Raw genomic sequence first — 18,591 nt, 5'->3', positions numbered from 1 at the left:
CGATCATAGCGCTCAAAAATGCCTTTTTTTAAATTCACTTGGCCTTGATCTTCCTTGGGCATTTCTTAACCTTTTTCTCAGCATGTACTATTTTAAGTGCCAAAAAGCCCCCTGCATAAACAGTCGTATTTATCAAAATTAGTATATACAAAATATCAGTCACCTTTAGTCAAAGGTTAAATTGGAATGGCCCAAAAATTTCAACTTCAATTGTTGTGTTCTCTTTTCTCATTTGTGAAGCCAGATTGTGTTAAAGATTACTCACTCCATTGGGGGGGAATGTTGTATTTTCTCTCATTGGTTAAAAGATTGTGAAACCAAAAGCACGATTGGGACTGGTAAATGTTTTTATTCCAATATATCAACAATACGCTTCACCCCATGGGAATTGGGAAAATATGAACAAATTTTAGAACCGGTTACAAACTTTTAAGCAATAATGCAGTTGAGAGACACTAATCAGACAATATACATAAGCCGTATACAAACAACGGTATAATGCCCTCCAAGTTCTTGAGAGAAATTACTATACGGTCAAAGAAAGCGAAATAAGTTGCGGTTCAATACACAATCTTAAGTTTGTGGGAAATATTTGATGCAGATACTAAGGAAATTAAACATTGTTCACAAGATGTCCCAAGGTGATCTTATCAAATGAGAATGGTAAAGAAGCCCTTGGAATATTTGTTAGCTCCTGGGAAACTTGTTGCATGGTTGGCCGAGATTGTGGGTTGGCTTGCAGGCATGAAAAAGCAATCTTCACAACAAACGCCACTTTGTCTGCAACTTGATCTCTTGGAGTTGAAGGTCTTTGTTCCAAAACATCCGTCAGCAGTGTATTAAGCACGGTTGATGTTGTCGAGGACAGAACTGCGATCATGAGATCTCCCGGATGCTTTCCCATGATCACTTCTAAAGTTGACACTCCAAAGCTATAAACATCACATTTATCATTCACCTCCATTGTGTATGCAAACTCTGCAAACCCAACAAGCAACTCAAAACTCTAGTCCAAAAAAAAAAACAAAACTAGAGACGCAACTGTTATTGCATTCGCCTAGATATTATATGGTTACCGTGACAAATTATAACAACCGGAAAACTACCTGGAGCAGTGTATCCAAATGTGCCTGCAAATGAAGTCCAATTGGAAGAGCCAGGCTTCAAAATTCTAGCTGTGCCGAAATCAGAGACGTAAGCAGCATGTTCCAAATCCAGCAAGATGTTCTTGCTTGATATGTCTCGGTGAACAATTGGAGGCAAGCAGTCATGGTGCATGTAGGATAAAGCATTTGCCACGCTTTTGACAAGGTTAATCCTTGAAATCCATTCAAACATAGTTGCTTCGTTGTCATTGTTTCTTCTAAGCTTCCCCCTTCCAGAAACTGGTAAACCAAGAATGAGTGCCGTGGATGTGCGCAAAAGCCATAGAGCTTCACAATGTTGCAATGGCGGATTTCTGAGAGAGCATGAATCTCTCTTAAAAGCCTTCAGATTTGCTATCCTACCCTCCTGCAGAGTATGAAGTATCTTCACTGCAACAATCTGGCCTGTTTGCAACTTAGATTTATAAACACTTGCATGGGCCCCTGCTCCTACACAATGTTTAGAGTCAAATTCCTCTGTAGCTGCAACGATGTCCTCATACACCAATCTTCCATCATAGCTCCAAATTGTAAAGAGATTTTCTGTTTGTGTTTCTCTTTGCATTTGCTGTTCTCTTACAGTCCGGTGCGGGTGCCGAATGTAGAGAATCCCAACTACAATGAACCCAAGAAACAGAATTCCTGAAATGAGGGCTGCAATTATAATGATGTTATTATTGTTCTTTTTCGTGTTTCTTATGGTAGATTGGCACGGCTTCAGGCCAGTGTCATTACCACACAAGCCCTTGCTATTCTCTAAAGCTTCGTCTGGAGCCTCGTTGAAGTCTTTGATGTTCGGAAGAAGACCCTCCAGTTGATTGTAGGATACGTCAATAGCAGTCAAGTGTAACATATTACCAAAACTGGATGGGAAGGAACCAGAGAGCTCATTGTGAGACAGATTCATTGCTTCTAAGCTCTCCAGTTCTTCAAACTGCGGCAGTATCTCTCCTCTAAGTGATTTATGACTGACATCTAGAACCTGAAGAGATTGTAAGCTCCCAATCTGAGAAGGAAGACTCTCTATGAATCCATTTACGCTCAAATTTACGTTCAGTAACTTTGAGCACTGATATAGTTGCTCAGGATATTGTTTGCTGCCACGTTAATTTCTTAAAGATTGGATAGCATTCCAATTCCCCACGGAATACTGCCTGAAAGTTCATTACCACCCAGGTTAAGGTCAAACAGTGATACTAATCTCCCCAGTTCCTTTGGAATAGTCCCAACTAGATAATTTGAGGAGAGGTCAAGTACTCGAAGCTGCACCGCTTCCCCAAGCTGAGGAGGAATACCTCCGGAAATTCTGTTTTGGGAGATTTTCAAGCTTTGCAGACTTTGGCACTGCCCCCAGTTCTGAGAAAGTTCCCCATAGAAATTGTTATGGCTCAAATCAATGTAATTACAGTTTGGATAAACACCAAGGTCTTCGGATAGGTTTCGTGATAACCGGTTTCCATCAAGCCTCACTCTGTACAAACTGGAGCAATTTCTTAAACTTTTCGGGACAGAGCCAATGAAATAATTGTCATTTGCTGTAAAATTTACAAGTAGTCCACTAGAGCAAATGTCTTGGGGAAGATAGCCAGACAACATGTTGCTGGACACCCCCAAGTTTATCAGATTTGTAAGATTCTTTAGTTCTCGAGGAATGGTGCCACTAAGATGGTTTATGAACAATCCTAGTTTGGTAAGCAATTTGAGCTTTCCAATTTCTGGTGGTATGTGGCCAGTCAATTGGTTTTGCTGCACATCTAATAAGGTAAGCTTGGTCAGGTTTCCGAAAGTGGAAGGAATGGATCCATAAAAATTATTCAGAAGAAGCGCTAAAATCGTCAAATTGACGAGGTTTCCTATGGATGGAGGAATCGAACCTTCATTTGCAGGTGCTGCTGGTTAAGAGATTTAAGATTTTCCTACTGAACTGTTCCGGTGAGTTTATTTTGGTACAAGTAGAGTGCGGACAAGTTGCCCAACTTCCATAGGGAGGCTGGGATTGGACCCGTGAGGCTGTTTCTGCCCAACCCTAGCTTTTGGAGTGAGCTGAGTGATCCTATTTCTTGAGGAATTGATCCATTTATGCCATCATCATGCAGATAAAGCACGTGAAGACTCGTCATCAGGCCTAATTCAGATGGTAATATTCCAGCGAGTTGATTTCTACTCAAATCAAGGTTGATGAGACTAGAAAGGTTAGCTATGCCGGAGGAAATATGTCCATAGAAAGAGTTGTGGCTGAGATCAAGACTTAGTAGAGAAGGGAATGACGAAAAGCTGAAAGCATGGAGTGTACCTCTTAAGCCGCTGCTCCTGAATTCATTGCAAGCTATTCCTCTCCAGCTGCAAGGACTTCTTTCCGAACCACGAAGACATAAGAGATTGCCTTTGGTTGTCAAGGCTATCCTTCCATTTTGGAAGAGCCACCGCTTCTCGTCCTTCTGTTGCTGTTAAAGACACAGAAGTTGCTATTTCCACAGAAGAAATCGAAACATGGGTCATGACAACAGGGATGAACAAGATTCGGAACATGTTGATATTACAATGGAGAATTTTATCTACCATTGACATGATCATCTGTTTTTGTAGATTTTCCGGTTTTAAATTGTAATGTATTTCATATATATTCATTGTACAAGAGGCCCAAGTATATATGAAAGAGGGGAGGAGAAGGAGAGATGGAGATGGCTACAAGCAGCCAACAGGAACCGTGTGACCAGACAAACTTAGGTGCCTAATCTAATTCTTAAATCAAGGGAAGAGAGCTGCTTACAAGTTGGCCTTGATAGCTGACCCTAGAGAAGACACCCTTGTTTTTAAGATCTGAGGATGGTTTTGTTCTTGGACGTTCCTGATATTCAAGTTGAAGACACGGAGGACTGAGCAACAATGAGGTTCGATATCCAGTTATGACCACAGCACCAACGAGGATTTGCATTCAATCGGTCGCTCAACCATCCTCCTCTTGCACGCTCCAGTGATGGCTCCAGACACCGCCATGCTCACTATATATGCTCTTCAATTTATTTCACAACCCCCAGCACATTTTTTTTAACAAACGATAGCGTTAGTGGGTTGAATTGCTAATTGTTAGTTCTTTTTTTTTTCACGAAGCAAAGGTTAAAATATTACTCAATTTGCTGGAGAAAGCTGGAGAAAGAAAATAAATATTTTCTCATTGCTTTGACTCAAACTAACAAGATCACTAGGACCGATGGAAGAACTTTGTTTTTGAATTATATCGATAATAATTCTTACAGCGGTGGCGGATGTTTCACACACTGCTTGCCGTCAGGCAACAGCCTATGACTGGTGGGCTTTAACCCTCTCTTAAACCTATGATTCACAAGGGCTGTTTCTAGTTTCCTCACCTGCAATTGTTACAAGTAAATGTTCAGAGACAAATAACAGAAACTTTAGACCTTTAATTCCGAAAACATAAAAACATAAACTATAGCGTAGATACAATCCAAAGTATATAATACAAAAAAAAGTCTAAATTCTGAAGAAAAAAAAATTCATGTATTTTGCATCATCCTTGCCCAAGGTACAAATCTAAAACAACGCAACAACCTAGCCACTTTACTAAGATGGTGACCGTTGCTGTACCATATTCCAAAGGGGTTCCCATGTCAAGATTGGTAGTTTTATAAGGTGTCTTTGAAGTTTGTGTGTGATTACAAGTCTGAAATGGACATGGCAGAAAACTTGGTCGGAATGTATCTCAGGCAACACCGGTGTTAGATGAATCCGTCTAGGCAGTTTTTTAAGGCCTTTGCGCCATTGTTATTTCTAAAGAACAAGATTCTGAGTATTTGATTCCCCAAGAGGGATGCTTTTCCATTATTTGAAGTGGCTTTCTGTTTGCATGGTCTGTTTTCAAATCACTCTCAAATTGGCACAAATTGGGCAGAATGACTCATGACAAGTTTGGAAATTTGGGAGCTGCTCATTTGTGCTTGTTTGAGTGAACTTGCAGAACCTAAAAGTCAAACTTTTGAAAGGTGAGACCGCAAGACATTCTCGTATGAGTCCGAAGAATCTTTTTTTTTTCCTTTTGAAGTCTACACTATTGGATGGTCCTTTTTATTCTTTCTTTGGGGTGATTTGTTTAGTTTGATTTTCCCTCCTTATCTTCTTCATATTTGGTTTGCTACAACCTGGGTTTTTCCACCATCCTTACCCTACAAGACAGCTCATAAGAGGATTCTGTACTATCCTAAATCACAAGGATAAAAGTATGGACAAATGAAGGATAACTACTGACACCACAAACTAGGCATTTCCCAAATTAAGCTTAGCAGACTGATTTTTCGTATCCTCAATTCAGGAAGAGCCAACCATTTGCACCAACTGCCTTATCAGATATTATAACATCTTTTGTTTGGAAAAGAGAAAATGACAAAGCATTCACTTTCAGAGTACGAAAAGTATTTTCAGAAGAAACAAAAACCAACCTGCCTAACAATGAACGGTTCCTCGTTGAGACTCAACGGTTCGGTTAAAATAGTTAGAAATCCATTTTGATTACCATAGACAATATCAGTTAAGGGCCGATCACCCACCTGCAACAGACGAAAATATTCCATGAGTCATTTAGTCATTGTAATCCAGACAAGGATCAAATAAAACAATCCAAGATGTCTATGAATCTTATCTACCATAATAAGGTGTGACGATTTACAACCAAAATGCTTCTCGATCTCTTCAGCTGTTCCGGCTGGTTTCTTCACTCCTATAATATAAGATAGAAATACCCACATCAATACGACATAAGCTCTGTAATTCCTATGAAAATTTGTATTTAACCAACCTGCCATTTTCAAATGGAGTTTGGTATTTAAAAAGGTAAAAAATTCAAAAACTTTGCAGCACAAATAAAGAAATAACAAAATACTTACTATGTCTTATGACTTTAATTCCAATAGCCCCTTCAAGTTCCCTAGCTCTTGAACCATCATGGTCATACTCATAAAGCCCTAACCATGAAACCAAAATCTTTACTTTGACAAATAAACATAACCAACAACAAAACATCAAATTTTCCAAATGGGTTCTGCCAAAAATTACCAGCTGAGTTACTGAATACCGCGATATCAGGTCCAAAAACGGATTTGCACTGCTCCAATGAAGACCCAAGAGGACCCCAAAGCGTCAAGGAATAAGGTGCAGTGATAGTATTATCCTTATCGAACACAACACCCTTGAAACCCCTTCTATGCAACTCAGGCCAATCAATGTACCTTATATCAGGCACAGAAACATGAGGCAGCACCAAGTGCTTGTCTTTCGTGAGCACCATGGCTGAACGAACCATGGCTCCAAAGTTGAACCTTTGTCCCAATGCGGCTTTCACGTCTGCCCACCACATGTTTGTCGAAAGTCCCTCGGAATTATCGGCTTCGCTCTCTCTTTGATCTCGCCCTCGTTTGTCGTTTGGGGCTTCTGGGCTTTGGTTACCGGCGTCTTCGGTGTCTCCTGAGGGGTTCAATTGCAGAAACAACATATCGTTCTGATAGGGGTCGGAATCGCCATTGATGTGCTTCTGGCTCTGGTTCTGGTGCTCTCTGCTGCAACTGTGGGTGTGAGAGATGGAAAGGGCGCAGTGGTTGGTGCAGTGGGTTTGGGGTTTAGGGGGGAGGAGAAGGAAGTTGAGGGTTTTGCGAGGGTTTCGATGGTGGAAGTGGAAGTGGTTAAGGGAGAGAGGGTTAGAGCATTTTGGCAATGGAGCTGATGAGGTCGACTGCATTTCTACTTGTTAGTTTTTAGGGATAACAGATGTGTGTCATTCTTAATGGATCTTAGGGACACTTGGTTAGCCACAAAAGCCCAAAAGGCTGTGCTGCCAAACAATGTGAGAGCCCATACAATGCTACCCACTTCTTTTCTTTTATTTTTTGTTAATTACACATTTAGCCAATGAATTTTGATGATTTTAACTTCTTTTTTTTTTTGGTTAAACGACTGATTTTGTTAGGTTAAAGGCTAGAGATTAGCCACCGATAAAATTTGAACTCACATCATCATGCAGAGCTCAACTCCTTTCCAGTATTGTTGTAAATGGCCACTTGCTTTGATGACTAACTTTTTATTTTTTATTTTTTTCCAAGTAACTCCCTATATGCCAGTTGAAATGAAACTTTTAGAAAGGACCACACAATGTTGATTATATATCTATCAATAACGAAACCTTTCAAAGAAACATCAAAGTGCCTAAAACCATTAAGAGACGAGATATAATGAAAATAAGATGTTTTTTTTTTAACGAATATAACATGTACATAAACGACCATTTATGGATTGAGTGAATTGGATCCCATCCGGATCCAAATTGTGGGGATTTTAGGAATCTTCACATCTTAGTCATTCATTGTGTATCATGTGGTCAGAAATCATTTGACTTTTTTTATTTAAAATTAAACACAAATAATACCTGACAAAAATTGACCACATGATATATGATGAATATCTAGGATATGGGGATACAAAGTGGATCCGGAGAGGTCTTCTTCCTGGATTGAGTACTCGAAAAAAATATATATATTTGAAACATATTTTAGTCAAGTCAATAACCACCAATTTTCTTGAGATGGAAAGGCAATTTTAGTGCCAATTAAGAAAACAACTGCAAACCAGATTGACAATTTTTGTTTGGTTGATTTGTTCATTTGTTCATTTTTCAGCATGAAAGACAAAAAAAACTACTATTGGTTGTGTAAACCCGCTAATGAACACTTCCTCGATATTGTTTGGAGAAAACTCAAATATTATCAATTTTTTCGATTAATATGAAGTACTTTATTCCAGAATCTTAATTCAGTTCACAATGAAAGAGTAAAAAAAAAACATGCGAAAATAATGTCACATTAGACAATCTTTATTTGCAGAAGGAAGAAAGAATGTATCATAAATTGAAGCTAATTACACAAGTGAATGCTGCACATCAGAGAGGGGAATATGTGATGATCTGTGGCAAGATATTTGGATCTTTAGAACCTTGATCTTCTGCATTCAGCTGGGAGGCCTTGTGGGAAGCGTTTAAGGTCACTGCAGTAGTTGTAGACCATGAACTTCTGTTGCACCCATCGAAGCCGGTTACGGCCGGCTGCATCGAGCCCTTGAGTCTGCCATGCACTGTCCCCTACTGAACTGGTAGATGCAGTGGAGGCACAGGAGGATGATGAGCCAGCAGTACAAGCATCGGCCTTGAAGTTTCTGTAAGAGGCGGTGAAAGGAGCTTGAGTCCAATCAGTCTTGACAAGGCCACCTCTTGTTGCCCAGTCATCTGCATTCCACAGGCTTGAGTAAATCCTCATGGGCTGGCTTTTAGGGAATGGGACACCAACTGATTCCAAGTTGTTGAACACTCTAATTGGAATTTTATCCACCAAAAATCTGCATAATATTTGCACAGGTATTAGAAACTGTCTAAAAATAACTAGTTATGTTCTCAGCACGCTCTCTCACGTGAGTGTATGCATGTAGTACTTACATAATACGTTGCGCGTTCCAAACAATGGAGTAGGTGTGGAAGGCCTTTGTGGGATCAAACCAAAGATGGAATTGTTGTTCTCTGTTTCCTTTTCCTTGGCTGAACACATTGGTATGGAGAGTGTAGGGATCCCCAGATAGGTTTCCCAAAAACTCAAAGTCGATTTCGTCATGAGTAGGACCTTCAGAGGATAACTGAAAAATATACATTTTTGTTTCACAAATTAGCAAAGCAACTATACATAATATATCTATACAATTACAAGCATACAAATTAATAAGAGGGTATATATATATGTAGTGTAGTACGACTTACATAGTAGGCAGTGACAGTTCCCGCTGAGTTGCCTGAGACGAGCTTGATCTGCATGTCAATCCTTCCAAATAAGTACTCGTTCTTGGACTTGAAACCGGAGCCGGATGTCTGATCAAGGTTAAGAGTGAGGAGTTGTCCTCCGTTGAGTATCTTGGCACGTCCGTCACCGAATGTAACGTCAAAATCTTGATAGAAATTGCCAGCCGAGGCAGCCATGGCCATGACACAAGTTATGAATAAAGAAAGAAGCACCACCATTGAGAGCTTAGAAGAATAAGACATTTTGATTGCTTTAGAGAAGAATATAAAACTGTTTGTGTTTTGATGATATAAACTTGAGTTGTGACCCCCTTATATATATGTTGGAGACCTTCGAGAGCGAGTAGAATAAAGTATTCCGCGTGAATAAAGCTGGCATTGTTTAGTAATTCAAAGTTTATATGTTGGCAAATTATTAGGTATGGGGTATATGATATGATTTTGTTCTCCGAAAATTGACTTGTTGCAAAATCCCCCAACTTGTGTTAAAGCTGGACACAGGTTTGCAAATTCAGGCAATATGCATGGGAACAAAAAAGCAATAAATTGAAGTAGGAACTAGGAAGTAGCATAGGAAAGGAAACTAGGAATCTTTGTGAGTTTATAGCTTGTGGGGCGTGTTATTAGTTGGTCGCGTTGAAGCTAAAACGTGCACGCATGCGATGAGTAATTTTTGGGTTAATCCACTTAATTATGTCATAATGCATACATATAAAACAATACTATACCTTAAAATATAAACTAGTTATTTATAGAAGTTAGAAAATAAATAAAATAAAAATTAGGCTTCATTTAGCAATTTCTTTATGGGCAGTGATTTATGCATTTAACTCTTTTTTTAGAAAACCTATTTATGCATTTAACTTTGTGAGAGCATGCAAAGTTAAAATAGTCTCATCGAAAAAGGAAAAATCTTGCATGTGCGTATATAAGAAGTTAGACTACTCCCTCATCTTATTAATTGGTTTTATTGTGAAACTTTAATTTTATTCACCCATTTCGCCTTTTACACTCCCTTTGCTTTCGAGTCATTATTGAATGAATGAATTATTGATAAAATAAAAGTGGAAAAATGCATATAAGGCCAAAAAGTACATAAATCACTTCTCTTTCTACCATATTACACTATGTTTGTGTAGGTAGTTGAGTGTTTAAGCCTTTAAAATCCACCTAAGTGGAATGCATTAGATGGTGGAGATACGTTTTTTGATCTTCATTATCAAATGAACCATTTTAGTCCTCTCACAACTCTTTTGACCTATATGTTTTTTTTTTTTAAATACTTTGACCTATATGTTTGAAAGATTATAAAAATCTGACTAAATAATGTGAACTTTACAAGCTTGGACAGCTTTTACGTTTGATTATTAACCAAAGACAGAAACTTCTATGTTTGATTATTTCCTGGTTATTTCTTGTGACCCGAATCAGAACTTTACTTTGCATCAAAATAAAAATCACGTGACCATGCATATATATCATGATTTATCTAGAAACCTTTAGCATTTGATGATTTGAAAATTGAAAGGAGTAATATCCAGCCCATGCATTACTGCATATTTCACTTGTAGCAACAGCTAGCAGTATCTGTAACTGTAAGTGATGTGGTTTAGTTTGTCGCAACCTAAACTTTTACGTTTGCCATGCAGGTACTAGTTTTAGTTGCTCCATATATACCTACAATTTGAGTATTTTGATTCTGCATGTTATTCACAAATGTGAACTCGTTGTTAGGTGCACAACCCTGTAGGTTGTTAGCTTAAAAAACAGAGAGAGAGAGAGAATGCGTACGCGTAGTCGCAAACATTACCACCGAACGCGCATATACTTATTTAGTCCGTATGTTCCAAAAAAGAATTTGGATGTTATAGTGTTGGTGTTGTTTGTTTATTTTAATGTGATAGTATACAACATGGTTAATTTTTAATGAATTGAACCACCACAGGGTTGCTCGGGTGGGGGACGGATTTCAAGCCCGTATTTCACACAACACATCCCTGAGTTCGACTCTTGGCACTGGTGAATCACATGATAGTGGATAGGGGAGGTTGAAATGCCTCTGTAAGTCTTCTCAGCCCCCCAAAAGGGTGAACTGTCATGGCAAAACCACTAGCTGGTCCCTTTTAAAAAATAAAAATTTATGAATTGGATTATATTCTAAATACATCAATGAATATAGGTTTAGTTGCGATCTCTGTCCCTAACTGTTATAAACTTAAACCTTATGCATTTTAGGTTTTTTATTGAAATCCCTCTCCTGCCACATAAATGACATAATAATAAAAGAGATGCAATAATACCAATAAATACTCAACTTTTTTTCTTTTCTTTCATTTACACTACCAATTCAATTATTATCAAAATTGCTTATGGGTTTTGATAAAAAAAAATAATAATAATTGTTTATGGGTGCATTCTAGATTATTAAAAATGGAATTTTGTTTTATTTTATAAAATATGAGTACATTTATATTATAAAATTTGGCTACATTTTACATATAAAAAATTAATACACTTATATAAAAATATGGGTACATTTTACATACAAAAAATTGATACATCACATTTTATATAACCAAAAATGGGTACGTTTTATATAAAAAAACAATGGGTAAATTTTATACAAAAAAACAATGGTACATATTAGATTAAAAAAATAAATACATTTTGCATTAAAAAATGGGTACATTTTACATTAAAAAATGGTACTTACAAAAAAAAAAAGGATACGTTTTGCATATAATAAAGTGGTACATTTGTAAAGAAAATTGAGTACATTATAAATAAATTATGGGTACAAATAAAGGGTTAAAAAATTATGAGTACAAATAAAAGTTTTAAAAATAAGGGATAAAAAGAATTAATATATGGGCACAAATTAAAATTTAAAAGAAAATTGGTACAATTTAAAAATAAAGAAAGTTGCAAATTAAAAATGGGTACAAACTAGAAATAGAAATATATGATAAAAAGTTTAGCCATAAATATAATTATATTAAATGTAACGTTTCTAACACTAAATGAATATATATACAAATAAAATTTAATTATCTTGACATGTAAATATTTTATTTTTGAAATAATTAATGACGTTTATTAAAACCCAAGGACCTTTATAAAAAATTAAAAAGGAATAAGATTTTAATCAATGGAGTAAAAAAATAAAGATAAGAACCTAATTTCTCCACGAATACATAACATGTTCGACAACTATCTAACAAATAATTAATATATTATTTGAATACCGTCAAGTGATGCAACTAAGATAATATATTGGTTACAGCAGAGTTTCTATCCATTGACTTAATTGTAAGTGTGAATCCAACGTCACCGCAACTTAAATGCTTCACAAAGCTATCATATAAACCTGACCCGTTTTCGTATGCTGCTTCCTGCCTACCTAGTCAGACAGAAATTCCAAACCTGTGTCCAGCTCTAAAGTTGGGCACCACCGAACGCAAAATCAAATAAAGTTTGCGTACAGAATCAGCTGCCAGCTGCTCTTTTTGTTCAACGCGGCAGAAGGTCTCCCACCACACACACACACACATATATATAGGACTTTAAAACTTGAATTACACCATCAAAACAACTTCTTCACAATATCATCTCTCTCTCTCTCTCTCTCTCTCTCTGCGCGATTTTCACCAAATCATTAGAATGTCTTCTTGTACGGTACCAATGAATATGGTGTTTCTTCTTTCTCTGTTCACAACTTCTCTAATGGTCATGACCGCCTCAGCTGGTAATTTCTTTCAAGACTTTGACATTACATTTGGCGACGGACGTGCCAAGATACTCAACGGAGGACAGCTTCTCACGCTCAACCTTGATAAGGCCTCTGGGTCTGGCTTCAAGTCCAAGAATGAGTACTTATTTGGAAGGATTGACATGCAGATCAAGCTCGTCTCCGGCAACTCAGCTGGAACCGTTACTGCCTACTATGTAAGTACTAGTACTGCCCTCATAATAATATCCTTTAATTCTAACTATATATTCCATAATTGCTTTGCTAATTTGTTAAACAAATTGCATATTTTCAGTTATCTTCTGAAGGTCCAACCCATGACGAGATTGATTTCGAGTTTTTGGGCAACTCAACTGGTGAACCCTACACTCTCCATACCAATGTCTTCAGCCAAGGAAAAGGGAACAGAGAACAACAATTCCATCTTTGGTTTGACCCCACAAAAACCTTCCACACATACTCCATTGTTTGGAACTCGCAGCGCATTATGTAAGTACTACATGCATGCCTTCATCTTTAACTAATTTCTTTAGGTCAGAATCCATGTCACACACAAGGGGGCGTGTGGCGAGTATCACCAGTTATTTGCAAACACTTTCTAATACATGCGTGTGCAAATTTTATGCAGATTCTTGGTGGATAACATTCCAATCAGAGTGTTCAACAACTTGGAATCAGCTGGAGTCCCATTCCCTAAAAACCAGCCCATGAGGATTTATTCAAGTTTGTGGAATGCAGATGACTGGGCAACAAGAGGTGGACTTGTCAAGACTGATTGGACTCAAGCTCCTTTCACCGCCTCTTACAGAAACTTCAAGGCCAATGCTTGTACTGCTAGCTCACCATCCTCCTGTGCCTCCACTACATCTACTAATTCATTGACAGAGCAGAGTGCATGGAAAACTCAAGGGCTTGATGCCGCAGGCCGAAACAGGCTTCGTTGGGTGCAACAAAAGTTCATGGTTTACAACTACTGCTCTGATCTTAAACGCTTCCCACAAGGCCTCCCAACTGAATGCAAGCGATCGAGGTTCTAGTTTGAAAGCGAGAAGAAACCCAGATGACCATATATCCGCTCGTCTCATGTGCAGCATATTCATTTATTTGTGTTCCAAATTCATTTATTAAATATTATTCTTTCATTCATTGAGCAAATATAAACTTTGTATCACCATAGTCTGCATTGTTGAACTGAATTGAGTTCTTGAATCAAATAATTTATACTTACCAAATGATAATCGTCTAATTTCTTCAACAAGATCAGTAATCCTTTGACAACAGCATCAATGTGGAAAACTTGTAGTTGCTTAGCTTTCTTATTCATTATTCATATATAGCTAAATATGACAGGACTAGTTCTTTCTGTTGTACAAACACTTTTTTAACAGGATATTGTTATCAATGGACCATAATGAACACACAAACAATCAACCAAACCAGAGAGTAAACATACATGAAGACAAAAATTTATAGAGGTTTGCCAACAAGTGTGCGTCTTGTCTTGTGTTCACCTAGACCCTATTGTCCATGAAAATTGTGGTCACTACCGTTTGATCTAATACAATGGTGGAGAAGAAAGTACATCAAAAACGCTAAGTGAACACCTACAATTGGATTAAGATCGAACGGTGGGTGACCACAATTTCTTGGACCATGGAGGTCTAGGAGAAGGGAACTACACGTTTATGTGCCGTACCACTCATGCATTTATGTATCATAAGCTTTATAATTAAGGGTCGTTTATACCCTTAGTTTCTCAATTCTCAGCTATCAGTCAACACTGTTTCATAAGTTTCTTTTATTCAGAGTGTTTTTCATTGCCGATTCAAGGCATTCCTAGTTGAATACGTAGTTTCTTCTAGTTTTACTCCCGTCCTGCATCAAGTGCCTCCCTTGTGATTTTATTTATGTTTAATAACCATTCCAAAGTCCTATTTGTAATAGATACGCTTTAGGTTAGAATAGGAATCCCAAAAGAATAAGAAAACCTTGAAAAACCACCCAAAACCCGCATAAGGAATCTAAATTTGCTCGTGCACCTTGAGAGTCACTCGAGCGGGATTTTCACTATGCAGTAGCTGCTCGTGACAAGGGAGCGATTACTTAAAATTTCCTATTTTCTCGTTGGAGTTCTTAGGTAGGAGCTCTTGCTTGTTCGCTTATTAGCTAGTCTTTTCTCACAAGTCAGCAAACCTTTCTTTCTATCGAATTCACAATGCTTTTTTTCATTTAGTTTTTACATACATGTATAGGCGAAAGAAAATATAATGAGTTTTGAAGTTGTTCTAGTTAATAGTAGTCAAGAATAAGATAAGAAGAGTTCTAAATAATAAATAAGAGAAAATGCGGAGAACCGCAATTATTTTACATTTCACACGGCGTATGTCATTTGACACAATATAAACTTCAACTAGGAAGGACTAGTCATCTGAATAGAACAACCTTATTTTCCTACTCTGTATAAACTTCAATACAAATTATATAGTAGCCCTGCAGGTGTGCGAGAACTACACAAGGGATCTATTTTCTTCAACATGCTATCTTCTGAGTTGCTCCCGTTTCTTTATTGTTTTCTTTGTGGTATTTGTGTTCACCATAGTCTATCGATATCAAAATCTCAGAGTGCTAGTCTTATCAAAATTAGCTATGAATTAGAGAACTAAACAAGCACAAGTTTTCCACATTGATGCTGCTTTCAAACATATAGAGTGCTGGTAATGTTGAACAAATTGGGCTAATCATTTGATAATCATAAGGGCTATGATTCTAAAACTCAATTCAGTTCAAGAATACATAGACCATGGGGGAATAAAAAAACGAATAAAAGAATACATATATATAATAAAGGAATTGGTGATACAAGAAAATGAATGCTGCACGTGAGAAGAGAGGATATATGATCATCTGGATTTATAGTCTCGCTTCCAAATTAGAATCTGGATCGCTTGCATTCAGCTGGAAGGCCTTCTGGGAAGCGTTTAAGATCAGAGCAGTAGTTGTAGATCATGAACTTTTGTTGCACCCAACGAATTCTTTTTCGGCCTGCGGCATCAATCCCTTGAGTTTTCCATGCACTCTGCTCTATCAATGGATTAGTAGGTATGGTTGAGGCACATGAGGATGATGATCCAGCTATACAAGCATTGGCCTTAAAATTTCTGTAAGAGGCAGTGAAAGGAGCTAGAGTCCAGTTAGTCTTGACAAGGCCACCTCTTGTTGCCCATTCGTCGGCATTCCAAAGACTTGAGTAAACCCTCATGGGCTGGTTTTTAGGGAATGGGACTCCAGCTGATTCCAAATTGTTGAACACTCTGATTGGAATGCTGTCCACCAAGAATCTGCATAACATTTCACATGCATGCATTAGAAAGTGGTTTATATAATTGGTGATACTCTCAACACCTCCATTCACATGTGACATCTGACCTAAAAAAATTAGTTAGTTGTGGGTGTAAGCACTTACATAATGTTTTGGCTGTTCCAGACAATTGAATAGGTGTGGAAGGTCTTTGTGGGATCAAACCAAAGATGGAACTGTTGTTCTCTGTTCCCTTTTCCTTGGCTGAACACATTTGTATGGAGAGTGTAGGGTTCACCAGTTGAATTACCCAAAAACTCAAAGTCAATCTCGTCATGAGTCGAACCTTCAGAAGATAACTGCATATATATGCATTTTTGTTTCAAAAATTAGCAATGCAATTGCATATATAACAAAAATGGAACAACAAAATTGAGACTACATCAATAATGGAAGAGTTTAAAATATGGCCAATATCCGTGTTTGTTAGCAGTGGTCAATTATTCTGTCTCTCTAAAATCTTCACAGTAAGGATTGAGAGTACTTACATAGTAGGTAGTGACAGTTCCAGCTGAGTTCCCAGACACCAACTTGATTTGCATGTCAATTCTTCCAAATAAGTACTCATTCTTAGATCTGAAACCAGACCCAGAAACCTGATCAAGGTTGAGTGTGAGAAACTTTCCTCCGTCAAGTATCTTAGCGCGTCCATTGCCAAATGTAATGTCAAAGTCTTGATAGAAATTTCCAGCTGGGGCAGCCATGGCCATCAAAGAATTTATGAACAAAGAAAGAAAAAGTATCATAGAAACCTTAGATGAATAAGACATTTCTAGTAGTAGAACAAAAGATAAAGAGAGAGGTAGCAAGAGAAGAATAAGCTGCTTTGAAGGGAAATATGATGAGGAGTGGTGAGACTGTTTTGGTTTTGATGCTATAATTTGAGTTGTGAAGCCCTTTATATATATAACTAGCATGCCGCGTTGAATAGAGCTGGCAGTACTTAAAAAATTAAAACCCTTATGATCTTAAGCTCCCTTTGCAGAACTGGGGGAGGTGCCTGAGGTTTTGACTTACTAGCAGTGCCGAAGTTGATGCAATAGTATATTATATTGTACAATATAATACAAACTATATTGGTGGCTGGCTGGAGACAGATTTGCATATTGATAATAGAAGTCAGATGCTAGTTATGACATGTGAAGACAGATTTGCATGTTGATCAGCTTATTAATCATTTTTAATTAGTTTTTGTAGTGTCGTGATTTTGGGGCTACAACACATTTTGGTTGTGCCCATATCATTTTGAACTGTGCTTGTACTGCTGGCTCATCATCCTCCTGTGCCTTCACTAGTACTAATTAATTCATTGACAGAGCAGAGTGCATGGAAAACTCAAGGGCTTGATGCCGCAGGCCGAAACAGGCTTCGTTGGGTGCAACAAAAGTTTCATGGTCTTCAACTACTGCTCTGATCTTAAACGCTTGACACAAGGCCTCCCAGCCGAATGCAAGCAATCGAGGTTCTAGTTTGAAAGCACTCGAGGTTCGATCTTAATACAACGGTGGAGAAAAAAATACAACAAAAAAGTTAAATGAAAAACCTACCATTGGATTAAGATCCAACGGTGGATGACCATAACTAATTTCTTGGACCAGGGAGGGTTAGAAATTTAGAACGGAACTACACGTTTATGTAGCATACATGCATTTATGTATCATGTAGCATTATAATTAAGGGTAGCTTTATAATTAGTCCAGTCCCAACTTTGTTCCCAGCAGGGATTATATTTAATGAGACTAAGTCTCACTCGCCTAGACTAAATCATGGGCTAGCCGGTCTTAGTGAAGCCCCCCAAAAACCATGGGACTAGCTAAAACTATCATCTCTCTCGTCCTCATCATGCTTAACGACCACTCCCGACAGACTCCTCGTCATCTCCGGTCTCCTAGATTAATCATTAACTTTCTGATTCGACTCTCTTCCAGATCCATTTCACAACTGACTTTCATATAAAATATACCAAATTGAGCCTGGGAGTGACAAGATTATGATTCTACCTGAATCGAGGCCAAAAGGTGGTCGAATGTGGCTAGAAAATGGCCTGGAAGTCTCGGCCAATTTGGGCTTCTTCGAATCCATGACAGATTCGAGCATGCAAAGCTAAGATCTCGGTCCTGGGATGGTGAGGATTTTTTTTTTGGCGGTGCTAACTTCATCCAATTCAACGAGGGTTGGCCGGAAAACACGTCAGGAAACCTGCAACTCGTTGGGAAAAATGGAGTCGTGAGGTTCCGTTCGAACAGCCCATAGCTAAAAAGGGAAGGAGGACAGAGAAATAGAGATTGGAATCGGTAAGGAGTTTGACCGGGAATGAGAGAGAGACAGGAATCGAGAGGTCTGGGAGGAAAAAAAAAGGAGAGGGTGGGACGAAGAACTAAGTATCTGTGAGTGGACCCCTTCTAAAATGCATGTTTTAATAATAGAAATGCATGCATGAAAAGCAAGATTTAATAAGCACGTTTTATGAAACGTTTGATGAGTAAATTGGATTTAC

General features: G+C 38.0%; 5 protein-coding genes and 1 pseudogene across 5 annotated transcripts; 1 reads left to right on the top strand and 5 right to left on the bottom strand.

Moving 5' to 3' along the window:
• Positions 1 to 469: 469 nt before the first annotated feature.
• On the bottom strand, positions 470 to 2,052 carry LOC126582737 (MDIS1-interacting receptor like kinase 2-like; annotated as a pseudogene).
• Positions 2,053 to 2,258: 206 nt separating this feature from the next.
• LOC126633797 (MDIS1-interacting receptor like kinase 2-like) lies at positions 2,259 to 3,265 on the bottom strand. Its single transcript, XM_050304351.1, has 2 exons — positions 3,118 to 3,265; positions 2,259 to 3,034 (listed from the first exon to the last, which is right to left on the bottom strand). Exons 1-2 carry the CDS (start codon positions 3,263 to 3,265, stop codon positions 2,259 to 2,261), a joined length of 924 nt encoding a protein of 307 aa, XP_050160308.1.
• Positions 3,266 to 3,655: 390 nt separating this feature from the next.
• Positions 3,656 to 6,919, bottom strand: LOC126582740 (phosphatidylglycerophosphate phosphatase 1, chloroplastic/mitochondrial-like). The gene is made up of 6 exons (XM_050246919.1): positions 6,213 to 6,919; positions 6,044 to 6,121; positions 5,804 to 5,877; positions 5,600 to 5,707; positions 4,401 to 4,513; positions 3,656 to 4,158 (listed from the first exon to the last, which is right to left on the bottom strand). Exons 1-6 carry the CDS (start codon positions 6,889 to 6,891, stop codon positions 4,050 to 4,052), a joined length of 1,161 nt encoding a protein of 386 aa, XP_050102876.1. The 5' UTR covers positions 6,892 to 6,919; the 3' UTR covers positions 3,656 to 4,049.
• Positions 6,920 to 7,990: 1,071 nt separating this feature from the next.
• LOC126633713 (xyloglucan endotransglucosylase protein 1-like) lies at positions 7,991 to 9,292 on the bottom strand. Its single transcript, XM_050304287.1, has 3 exons — positions 8,950 to 9,292; positions 8,635 to 8,828; positions 7,991 to 8,537 (listed from the first exon to the last, which is right to left on the bottom strand). Exons 1-3 carry the CDS (start codon positions 9,229 to 9,231, stop codon positions 8,132 to 8,134), a joined length of 882 nt encoding a protein of 293 aa, XP_050160244.1. The 5' UTR covers positions 9,232 to 9,292; the 3' UTR covers positions 7,991 to 8,131.
• Positions 9,293 to 12,571: 3,279 nt separating this feature from the next.
• On the top strand, positions 12,572 to 13,968 carry LOC126583921 (xyloglucan endotransglucosylase protein 1-like). The gene is made up of 3 exons (XM_050248464.1): positions 12,572 to 12,933; positions 13,032 to 13,225; positions 13,365 to 13,968. Exons 1-3 carry the CDS (start codon positions 12,649 to 12,651, stop codon positions 13,771 to 13,773), a joined length of 888 nt encoding a protein of 295 aa, XP_050104421.1. The 5' UTR covers positions 12,572 to 12,648; the 3' UTR covers positions 13,774 to 13,968.
• A 1,661-nt stretch (positions 13,969 to 15,629) lies between these two features.
• On the bottom strand, positions 15,630 to 16,951 carry LOC126583858 (xyloglucan endotransglucosylase protein 1-like). Its single transcript, XM_050248391.1, has 3 exons — positions 16,583 to 16,951; positions 16,200 to 16,393; positions 15,630 to 16,074 (listed from the first exon to the last, which is right to left on the bottom strand). The coding sequence occupies exons 1-3, from the start codon at positions 16,862 to 16,864 to the stop codon at positions 15,666 to 15,668; spliced, it is 885 nt and encodes a 294-aa protein (XP_050104348.1). The 5' UTR covers positions 16,865 to 16,951; the 3' UTR covers positions 15,630 to 15,665.
• Between the last annotated feature and the right edge of the window lie 1,640 nt (positions 16,952 to 18,591).

The sequence above is a fragment of the Malus sylvestris genome, chromosome 9 (genome assembly GCF_916048215.2).
Source record: "Malus sylvestris chromosome 9, drMalSylv7.2, whole genome shotgun sequence".
NCBI classification, from domain to species: domain Eukaryota; kingdom Viridiplantae; phylum Streptophyta; class Magnoliopsida; order Rosales; family Rosaceae; genus Malus; species Malus sylvestris.
Note: the sequence above shows the minus strand (reverse complement) of the source record. Positions and strands in the feature narration are given on the sequence as shown.